This window comes from Hydra vulgaris, chromosome 02 (genome assembly GCF_038396675.1).
Source record: "Hydra vulgaris chromosome 02, alternate assembly HydraT2T_AEP".
Classification (NCBI taxonomy): domain Eukaryota; kingdom Metazoa; phylum Cnidaria; class Hydrozoa; order Anthoathecata; family Hydridae; genus Hydra; species Hydra vulgaris.
In genome coordinates, this window is record NC_088921.1 from 58,405,001 (window position 1) to 58,416,659 (window position 11,659).

Here is an 11,659-nt window from a genome sequence, read left to right on the forward strand (position 1 = left end):
AGTTGTAATGTATAAAAACAGTTTTTTGAGGTTGGTTTTGATACATAAATAAAGTTTTGTAAAGTGAATTGTCATGTTAAAATATAGTTTTGTGACATCTGTTGTGATGTATAAAAATAGTTTTGCAACGCCAGTTATGTTGTATAAAGATAGTTTTGAAACACTAGTTGTATAAGGATAAAAACTATTTAATTTTAGATTAAATAATTATTGAGGCCTATTTGGTAATTCAGTTTCTCAATAATGGTAAACACCCAACAGTGCTCCATTCGAATCAAGCTAGAAAGTGATGTCATCTTGCAACATATACATCATTGCTTAGAATCAAATCTTTTGAAAATATTCCTAAATGTAAAAGAGAAATATTAATGTGGAGGATCAATATTAATGTGGGCTATCAATAATCAATGTCAAATCAACAACTTTTCTCCATCATAAACAGACTTGGCCAGGAAGATGTGCGATTTCAAGTCTTTATATGACCATGCGAATAATATTTTGTTTTGACGATATAACCATGGTTTTTAACAAATGCGCAAAAAATATTGGTTTTTAATGACATTGAAAATAAATAACTTCAACACGTTTATCTTTACTAACGTTTTTATATTAGCAAAATGCTTTTAAAAAATGTGGCTAATGATGTTAATTAAAGTATTACCGAAAGTTGTATAGAGTTTTATTTATGTTATTAAATTATATTAAAAAAATTTTTAAGTAAAAAATATTTAAAAAAAATTAAATTTTATAAGCAACGACTTTAAACAACGATGGTCTCTTTAATAAAATTTATAAGAATCATTATATAAGAATCATTAAAGTTAGTTTACTCGAAAAGTAGAAAGATTTTGTTGAGAAGAAAAAAAAAAAAGTCAATTGAATTAAATAATGATCATTACTTATGTTTTTATATTATTGAAACGCTTTTAAACATATGCTGCCCAAAATTATTTCCAGCAGTATCTCATACAAAATGATGATACAAAAGAGAAATATGGCAGTGATGAAAATGAACAGTCAGTGGATTTCAAAGAGTGGACAATGACAGATAGAACTGAACTATTAACAATAAAACTTCCATTAAATGAATTCATAGAGCTTCTGTGTGAAAAACTTGATAAAATTACTTCTCATTTATTTATAGCTATCTGAAGCATCTCAAAGAAACAATTAGTATTGATGAAGCTATTGTACTGGCAGATTTTGCAGAGAATTACACTTTTGTCGTACAAGACGAGATACAGAGTTACCATTGGAGCAAGAGTCAATGTTCCCTTCATCCAGTTGTCATCTACTACAAGAAAGTGACATTGGAAATATCTTCTTTTTGTGTAATTTCAGGTCATTTGAATTATGATGTTGGATTTATCAATGAAGTTATGCATAAAACCATTAATCATATAAAACCTCATCTTTGTCCCACAATTACAAAAATTCATTATTTTTCTAATGGCTGTGTAGGGCATTATAAAAACTGCAAACATTTTTACAATTTATGTCACCATGCTCAAGATTTTTCTGTTAATTGCATTTGGAATTTCTTTGCAACAAGCCATGACAAATCTTCATGCGGTGGAATAGGTGGCACTGTTAAAAGGCTTGTTGCAACTGCTAGCTTGCAGAGTCCAACCACAGGTCAAATACTGTCTTTTCAAGTAATGTTTGAATACTGTCAAAAGTCAATCAGTGGGATTATGTTTGTGTGCATCACTACTGAAGAAATGAAGCTAGTAAGAAACAAACTGATACACTTTTTAATAGCAACCACTATTCCTGGGACAAGAAGTTTCCATCAATTTATACCTTCTCATTCAATTATAAAAATGAAAAGGGTATCAGATGATGATGATTTTGCTCTAACATTTGACTTCCTCAATAAACAAAAATATGAAACTATTAAAATTGACTATCTTATGTTGTCACAATACCTATTTTGCAAATATAACGAATTTTACTGGCTTGGTATGGTTGCTGAAGTTGATAAAAAGAATGATGATTTGATGGTAAAGTTTATGCATCTACATTATCCATTGCATTTTAGTTTCTTATTTGCATTAAATTTGCATTTTAGTTTCTTATTTTCTAACACAACATTTGAGCATGCAACCTAAAATTTGAGAATATTGAACCAATGTTTTGAAACAATACGTAATTATTAGACAATAATGTAATAATTTTAAATTAAGTTATTATAATTAATAAATAATTAAATTATATTTTCAATGTGATGTATTGCAAAATATATTTCCATGTATACTTTTTAGAATATTGATTTTAAATATGCAAGTTATGCAAAGCAATATATTTTTTAATTTTTTTTCCAGAGATCCCAACTTTTCTAAGACCTCTTATTTTACATTTAGAGTAAGACCTCTTATTTTACATTTAGAGTAAGACCTCTTATTTCACATTTAAAGTAAGACAACTCTAGAAATAAGTGAAATGTAAACCATGGCTACGAAACAAAAAGTTTGAATGTTGATATTTAAAAGTTAAAAAACTATTCTCAAATATTAAGAATTTGGTTATTTTCTCTTCATCTTTGTATTCAACACCTTTAAAAATGGTCAGGTACCAATTTTCAGTCATATTCTTCCTCTAGAACTTAAATTATTCAAACAAAAAGTATCACTATAAATTCTATAGTGGAGAATGGAGGCCAAAAAAAGGATTTTTCTGTTTCAAAATGACATATCTTTATTATGCTTTAAGAAAACAAATTTTTTATAAAGATAGCCTAAGATCTAATACTTCAATTAAAAAAAAACTGAATCCATAAAACTTGGGCAACTCTGGGAGTTAATGAAAACGCAACCCATGGAAACAGAACAAAAAGCTTGACTGACTATTTTAAAATCAAAAAATAGCTATCAAAAAATTTAAATTTCATTATTTTCTTTACATTTTTGAATTCAGCACCCTCAAAAATGATCAGGTACTAATTTTTAACCACATTCTTCCACTAGATCTTAAATTATTTATTAAAAAGTACTACTACAAAACCCATAATGGCAGATTAGGTAAAAAAAGAAACATGTTAGGCTAAATTTCAAAACGTCATAACTTTTGAGCCGCTTGGATTTGGGAGCTCAAATTATACATTTTTTCATGTTTCATTAATATGTACCACTGGTTAAAATTTAAAGAAAATCTGAGGGGTGATTGAAATGACTGTCCTACTTTTACATGGAATTACCCTATATATATATAATTTTTTTTTTAGTTTTAATTTAAAACTATATTGTAATTAGGCATATAAATTGTTTTCGGTATTTAAGAAAAAAATATGCGGGAAAATTTTAAAAATGCATTTTACTTTTTTAGATTCACAAAATTAAATTTGTTGATCGATCATTTGCTCAAGTTAAAGCTGATCTTATTCATTCGATTCTTCTTGTATGTTTTTTTAAACTAATTTTTCATTTATATAAAATAAAATTATTTATGAAATCGCTTCAGTTAATGTTTGTATGAGATGTATTTTATTTATCTAGATGCCAAAAGCAATGCATACGCCATTATCAAATACTCAATTTAAACTGGAGTACAAAAGAAAGAAAGGTTTTCTTTTTTAGTATTTTGTTATGCATTACTATTTCAGTCTATTGCAAAAAGTTTAATTACTGTAAAATGAGGTGATTTTGACCAAATTATAAAAAATAGTTTTAAATTTTAAAAACTACTTTGTGTGTACTTCCATATTTAAATTTATCCTAAAGGTAAAGTTATTTTGTTTATTCATTACTAAAATTACTGTCAACTGTATAATTAAAACTTAATAACTTATAAATGCTTTTGTTTTTTTTAAGGATATAAAAATCCTAAAATTTATATGCTGTAAAACTATTAGTTACTTGGCATTGCAGTTAATAATTGAGTAGGTTGTGGTGTTATATATTCTAGTAAATTTATTTAGGATGAGTATAGCAAAATGGTTGTCTTCATTAAAAGTGTCTTCAATGAATATAATATTGTTGATTTAATTTTCGATTTTCGTTATTAGGTTACTAATAAAAATCATATTCATAACATTATGCCATCTGTTGTCTGTTATTATGTTATCTGTTGTTAAGAGTTGTTTTTCCTCTTTCTTCTTTTAACAATAGTATATAAACTTAAAGGGCTGCATAACAAAACAATCAGGTTGTTGCACAATATTTACTAAAATTGAAGAAATTTTTGCAAACTGTTATAACTGTCTTTTTTTTGAATTTCTAGTTGACTGCTATAGTTTACATATTCTTGTCATGTCATGGCAGACCATAAACAAATAATGATTAGGCAATTTGCAGGAGGCCTGGTAATGAATAGTTAAAATCATTTCTAAACAGAAATAAACAATTAAGTGCTAGATTTACAAGTAATATTATGAGGAAAAAGGCAGAAGTAGGTACTGTTGTTATAAATAATTTTTTTGATAGTATCGCTTCTGAACTGGCAAGGATGAATAACTGATGGCCCTGATATTACACAAGTAATAACAAAAAATTTCAATGAAGTTTCTTTTCGGTTACTTTGATGATTAATTTAACAAAGTCTGCTACAATGTTGTGGTAATGCAGCAGGGTATTTTTCTATATATTGTCTACAAAGCAGGTTCAATGTGAACAACTTGAACAGAAATGGACCAAAAGGAGCATGCTACAGCGTTTTGTGTGAAGGCAGCAACATCAAGAGTATTGCACTTCTTCCAAATACTACATTTGTCGCAACCGTTTTATATTTTTGATTTATTAAAGCTCAGTGAAGTAAAATATTAACAATCTCTTAGACAGCAACTAAATATAGATAATCTATTGACTAAATACTAGTACTGATAATTTGTCGAGCGATGCATAGGTTTTTATGTTTTAGACCTAAAACATGACTTTGAAATTTAAATAAAACCCACCTTGAAATTTAAATTAAAAAAGTGGTTAACAATATTAATTTTTTTTTATTATTTTTTTCGATTTACTTATTTGATATTATGCACATCTAATATAACATATCTATCATTTAAAGTTTTATCATCGTAATCATTCGTAATTTAAAGTTAAATCATTCATTGTTTTAATTTATAAAAAAAATTTAGTTTAAATTTGACCAAATTCACTTCATTCTACAGTATTTTTTTTTTTCTAGGTAAATCATGGCTTCGAGTAGCCTCTCACCATTCAATTACTGCAATTGATATAAAAATATCTAAAAAAGAAACTGAGCGCGATGTTAGTGACAATCAGTCGGAAGTTATGGTAACTTTTGCTTTTTTATCAGGTATTGTTTTTGATTTGTTTTTTGTTTCTTTATTTTCTTTCTTTTGTATCAAGTAGTGTGATTTTTTTCTCTATGTTTTGTATTATGGTTTTTAAAACTATAAGTATGTTACGCTTTTTTAATTCAAGGCTCTCATCGCAAGTTTGGAAAAATTTGTCAAAAATTAAAGACATCGATAAATGAACGTGCAAGAAAGCGTGAGTCTCGTAGCAAATTTACATCCGAATCTGATATTCTGATCTCTTCAACAAGCGGTGAGTTCAAAAGAAATTCAGTTTCGTCAAATAGAAAAATAAGTGGCGTCAAAGAGCCCGAAAAAGAACAATTAACACCGTATCTCAATGCCCATGCTGAACAGAATAAATCATTTAATAATGGCAGCTGTAGCTCAAGCTCTGATGTCGTTGTTAGTAGCAGTCATTCTTTAGAAAATGATATGGAAAAGCTGTATGAAGCTGATTCTCTAATTGATAATGAAATACCTGCAAATATTTTTAAATCCAGTGTGCTATAATTCTATATATCTTTAGTTTTGGATTTTAATCCTCCGTTTTATAATATTTGTTATGTGTCGGCGAAAAGAAGTGCTCTAAGTCTTTTTAAGTGTTAACTAAGTTGTTTCATGGTTCTCTATATTTGCTTAAATTATTTCGTGTGGTTCGTTTTTTTCTTAAATAAAAATATATAATATAGAAATAAAGAATTTATTTGAAAAGGATTTTTTTTTTAAATTAGAAAAATTTTTTAAATCAAATTTTTAAACGTTTAGTTTTGACGGATTGCCTCAGTCATTTTTATTGACTTGATTATTAATATATTACTCAAAAGCTTATATAAATATACCTCTATAAATACAATATATAATATAGCTCTCAAAAGAAGTTTTTCATTTATTTCTAATTTTAAAAAAAAAATTAAATGCGAAATTTTAGGTTCTTTTATTATTTATTAGAGAAATATATATTTTTTATTTTTTTTATTTTTAACGTCAACAAAAATTATAAAAAAAGTTTTTTTTTGACGTGTTACATCAAATAAACACTTTGTTGCTGTTATCGATATTTTTTAAAAACGATTATAATCTCCATATATATTTTTATTCATGTTAATATCGGTGAGTTTGAAATGTTTAAGCCTTTGTAAAATAGAAAAGTATTATATTTTGAAAATCTTTGATTATTGAATGATTAAATTATTTACTGAATTTTTGTCTTTTTTTATACACATAAATATTTTATATTTATATATTTTATATATATTTATATATATATTTATATATTTATTATATATTTATATATATATTATATATTTATTATATATTATATATTTATTATATATTTATATATATATTATATATTTATATATATATATTATATATATATATATATATATATATATATATATATAATATATATATATATATATATTATGTGTAATGAACAGAAATTACAAAATTAGAATTCGTTTTATTAAAAACAGTTACTACAAACAGGGATTAACTTTTTCCTGATACGTCCGGAATTAAGGATTTTTCGTTTTACTTTTAGTTTATATTGTACAGGGTTTCCGCTCCTCCTTAAAAACCTTTAAAAAAAAAACTCCTTAAAAGTCTTTAAATAACCTTAAAATAACCTTAAAAAGTTAAAATTTGACTGCTCTTCTTAATTTCTCCTTACTTTCTTTATATTTATCATCTAAGAAATTTTATTAAAGCAAATGGATTATACTTATCTATAGAGAAGCATATAGTTACTTCTTGGATGAGTTAAAATCCTATACTCTTGTTTTATATATATATACATATATATAATATATATATATATATATATATATATATATATACATATATATAATATATATATATGTATGTATGTATATATATATGAAACAAGAGTATAGGATTACATATATATATATATATATATATTTATATATATATATATATTTATATATAGATATATATAAACATATATATATAAACATATATGCATATACATAAATGTATATCATTTATCAGCCCTCCGAGTATTAGAGTAAGTTTTTTAATGGGTTTTTTTTGGCTTTTTGTATTTAACTTTCACTTTCTTTAAATAATTTTATTTTGTTTTCTTTACAAATGAACACCATGCTATAAGGGATGAGTATTTATTGACCCTCTTTTTTAATTAAAGCTATATATATGTGTATATATATATAGGGTCATTTCGGATAAAGCGAGCCAATAAAACTAAAATCAGTGTGTATTAATAACTATGTGAGATATCTTAATACTTCTTGTACTAGAAAACTCTATAACAGATACCTAAACTATGATATAATGTAAAGTGAGCCACACTAATATAAAGTGAGCCAAGTAAACTATATATGATACATAGGAAAGGCTCGCTTTATATTAACAAATTTATAAAGTGAGCCACCATTATTGGTAAAGCGAGCCAATAGCTTATATGATTATTCTAAAGTGAGCCATTTAGCTTTTATTTCAGACAAAAATTTACAAAATTGGAAGTATTATTACAAATAATATTTACTATATTAATATTAACTTTATTACCTACGATATAGTAAACTGGTATTAAAAGTTTGCAAACACTAACCTCAAATGCATACAATGCAAAAAATTTAAAGAACAAAAGCAATATAAAAATGTCAGCGACTAGTCTAATAAAAATAATACTGCTAAAGCTGCAGATAAATGATGCAGTACAAAATGCAAAATATCAAGTCTTAACTAGAGTTAATTTACTTAGTTGTTGTTTGAACACAATCAGCACATAGTTGTCCACGCACGGTTATTTCGATACAGCTCTCATGTAACCAATCACGGCACGCGTCACACTCAATCCATTCATCATCAATGAGAGGATCAGTTGCTTCACCATATGCAAACCCACAATATTTGCAAATGTCCTCTTCTTTTTGTTTCTTTTCTTTTTTGGATTCTTTCTTTTTCTTTATAACCTTCTGTTTAACAGTTTTCTTCTGTTTCTTTTCTTTGCTGGTCTCTTTCTCTTTAGCTGCTTTTTTTGTTATTGGTTTGGTTCTTTCTTGAATAAATGCTACATTTTCTTCTGATGTCAATTCATAAGATGGTGGTTTCTTACGTGGCCGACTGCTTTGTGGTCGATCTCTGTGTGGCACTGGCATCAAGTTTTCGAAAGACACATCGAGGTCTGCTTGTTCAATTGACACAATTGCATTTTCATCAGTGGTAGGTAAACAAGTACTACCAGCAATATCAGTATTGACATGTTGCTCATGCTGCTTATCTAGGCGAGTATTAGAATTAGATGCATTAATATTATCTTTATTAGCTGTATCAACAAGTTTAGCACTAGAACTATTTGAAATATTTGGCAATTGCATTTCATTCAGATTAATTGAATGTCAACGGATTCGGTCACAGAAATCAACTGCAAATTCAAAGCTGCATTAGGTACAGGTGGCTGTTCAATACTCGATCGCAGTGGCAAACAAGAATTTTCAATATTTGACAACATGTTGGGCTGAGAATCCAATGGCTCGGTTTACCTGAATGCCCTTGGCTCGGTTTATCTAACAGTTATGCAAAACCGAGCCAGGTTGAAAATTCGATTAAAAAACTTTATCATCGCTCAAATACATATCAACACTTTATTTTTTGAAATAGTTTTTCATATTACTAATATTACAATCATATTTACTATAAATAGTGTCAAATATGAAATACTCACTTTTCTTAATTGAAGCTAAACAAAATATAAGGTCTTTAAAGCGAAAAAACGTTTTGTTACTACTCGAATGATTATAATTATACCACCGCGAAAATAATTGCTTAGCAACTGTTTTTAAAATATTCATTAGACTTTAAAATGAATAACTAATATTAAATAAATTGTTATAAATCGAATGCATAATTTGATTTCGTAAAATTGCAATATTTAGGCGACCGGCTCGCTTTATCCGATGGCTCGCTTTATCCGAAATGACCCTATATATATATATATATATATATATATATATATATATATATATATATATATATATATATATATATATATATATATATATATATATATATATATATATATATATATATATATACACTTAATTACAGCTAAATATATATATACTTTAGGGAAAAAACCATTAGCTAGATATTGAACAAACTTCATATTAAAAAGATTGTTATGTTTTTCACTAATTACCTTTCGATGCCTAAATATAAAAGTAGTTTCCGGAACATTTGGTTAAATATGGTAGTTACACTTCTTGATTTCAGAAAGATAAAAATCCCAGCCTTGCAAGACGCAAAGTTTGTTTTAAGTCATTCTCATTAGCAGGTATGGGTATAAAGGCTCTTGATGTACATGCAAAAGGAGCAAAGCACATATAGTGATTGCCTAAAAAGGGTTATGTTGTTTTGTTCAAAGAAAATTTGCAATCAGTACCACAGAAGCCTACCTCATCAAAGCAATGTATAACTTCAGATATGCTTCAGAAGGAAGCAGTTTTGAAAGCAGAATTAATTTGGTATTTAAATATTGTTCAAAGCAAATACTCTTTTAGATCAAGTGAGAATAAGTCTAAACAATTTGTTTTGATGTTTCCAAATAGAAAAATTGCCAGCGACTTTTCATGTGATCAAACAAAATCTGGCTATATTGTAACTCATGGTCTTGCCCATTATTTTAAAAAAATTCTGATAAAAGATCTTAACCTGCTGGATAACTTTGTATGTCTTTTTGATGAGTTTTACAATAAAATTGTAAAGAAAGGTCAAATGGACTTACATGTGCGCTATTGGAATGAAAAGAAGAATACTGTTTGTAGATATTATACTTCAGAGTTCATGGGAAAAGCTGCAGCCCCAGATATTCTAAATATGTTTAAATCATTTTTTAAGCATTTAAACCAGTCATGTTGACTGGTTTAAATGAGATATTCTTTTCATATTATTTTCAGAATTTTGAGAAAAAATTACAAAATGTTATTTTCAATCTTGCTATTTTTTTTTCTTTTAGTTTCTTTTCAAACTGATAAACCAATGACTCCTTTTCTGGTGGTGACACTTGAAGAACTACTACGCAACTTTTATGCGAATTTCATTCGATTAGATGTTTCTTTTAAATGACAAAACTACAACGTCTTTGTTAAAAATAGATTTGTTTAATTGCGCAAACCGGCTTTCAACCAGCAAGATTGATGTTTGTTTTTTATTGAAGCATTATCTCCAGCAACTCAAGAGTAAGAGAAAGATTACTGACGTTCAAATTGATAAGTTCAAAAAGGAAATATGTGATTTTCTTGTCTCAATGTGTACTCATATTATTGAAAAAAGCCCTTTGTCTTCACTGGTTGCTTGCTGTCTGGTGTGTATTTCCCCATCATTTATGGTTGAATATCACAGAAAAGTATGATTATTTTTTTGGTAAACTGTTGATGAAGCTTGTTACTTTCAAGAAAATTAGAGCTTCTGTTGGTGATTTAGCTAAGAAAGATTATTCCAGGTTCTGTAAAAGTGCGGTCGTTGATAACAAAGAAGTATTTTTGACTTTTGATAAAGATAAGGATTGTTTGGACTACATTTTGTGGAAATATACTGATTTAAAGATGTATGGAAATCTACAGCAGATTTTCAAAATTGCCCTCATTTTATTGCATGGACAAGCTCAAGTTGAACCTGGTTTTAGCAGCAACAAAAGTCTGATCAATGACAATACGTCCCCAGACACTATAATCTCCTTATGTTCAATCCAAGATTACCTCACATTTTATGGGTTCATGGCTCATGAAGTTGAAATAACAAAAGATTAATTAGATTACTGCAAACAAGCAAGAAAGAAGTATTTTGATGATCAATGTTCAAAAGTTCTGTCTGTAAAAAAAACAGTGAAAACGGAAGCAAAAAGAAAAGTTACGGAAGATATTGAAATTGTCAATACTTAAGTTTAACAGACATTATCTATAATTGAGAATTTAAGGAAGTCATCTGATGAAATTGGATTCCGTGCTGAATAAAGAATAGCCTTATTACCTTAGCCAAGGTTTATGCCTTGAATATAAATGTTTTTTTAGTTTATATCACTAAATGTAATGTCATTATTTAATGATTCCTTTTCGATTTAGATGATATTAAAGCTGGCATATCATAATCTAATGCATTAAAAAGAGCCGCTTGCAAAAAACAAGAGTTACTAGACAAGCTATATGTTAAAAAAAAGAAACTTGTTGAAAAAAAAATGAAGTTATATGTTGACGACAATGATATATATATATATATATATATATATATATATATATATATATATATATATATATAGATATATATATATATATATATATATATATATATATATATTATATATATATATATATATATATATATATATATATATATATATATATATATATATATATATAT

At 26.8% G+C, this 11,659-nt stretch overlaps 1 protein-coding gene across 2 annotated transcripts in view; it reads left to right on the forward strand.

Moving 5' to 3' along the window:
* LOC101241064 (serine/threonine kinase SAD-1) overlaps positions 1-5,983 on the forward strand; it is a 57,685-nt gene extending 51,702 nt beyond the window's left edge. Inside the window, exons 21-24 of one of the 2 annotated variants that reach the window (XM_065791518.1) lie at positions 3,325-3,396; positions 3,495-3,561; positions 5,125-5,256; positions 5,385-5,983. In XM_065791518.1, coding sequence (XP_065647590.1) covers positions 3,325-3,396; positions 3,495-3,561; positions 5,125-5,256; positions 5,385-5,770 — 657 coding nt within the window. In that variant the 3' untranslated portion in view covers positions 5,771-5,983. The remainder of the gene's footprint in view (positions 1-3,324; positions 3,397-3,494; positions 3,562-5,124; positions 5,257-5,384) is intronic. The other variant, XM_065791519.1, reaches the window with a different exon arrangement.
* The last annotated feature ends 5,676 nt before the right edge of the window (positions 5,984-11,659 follow it).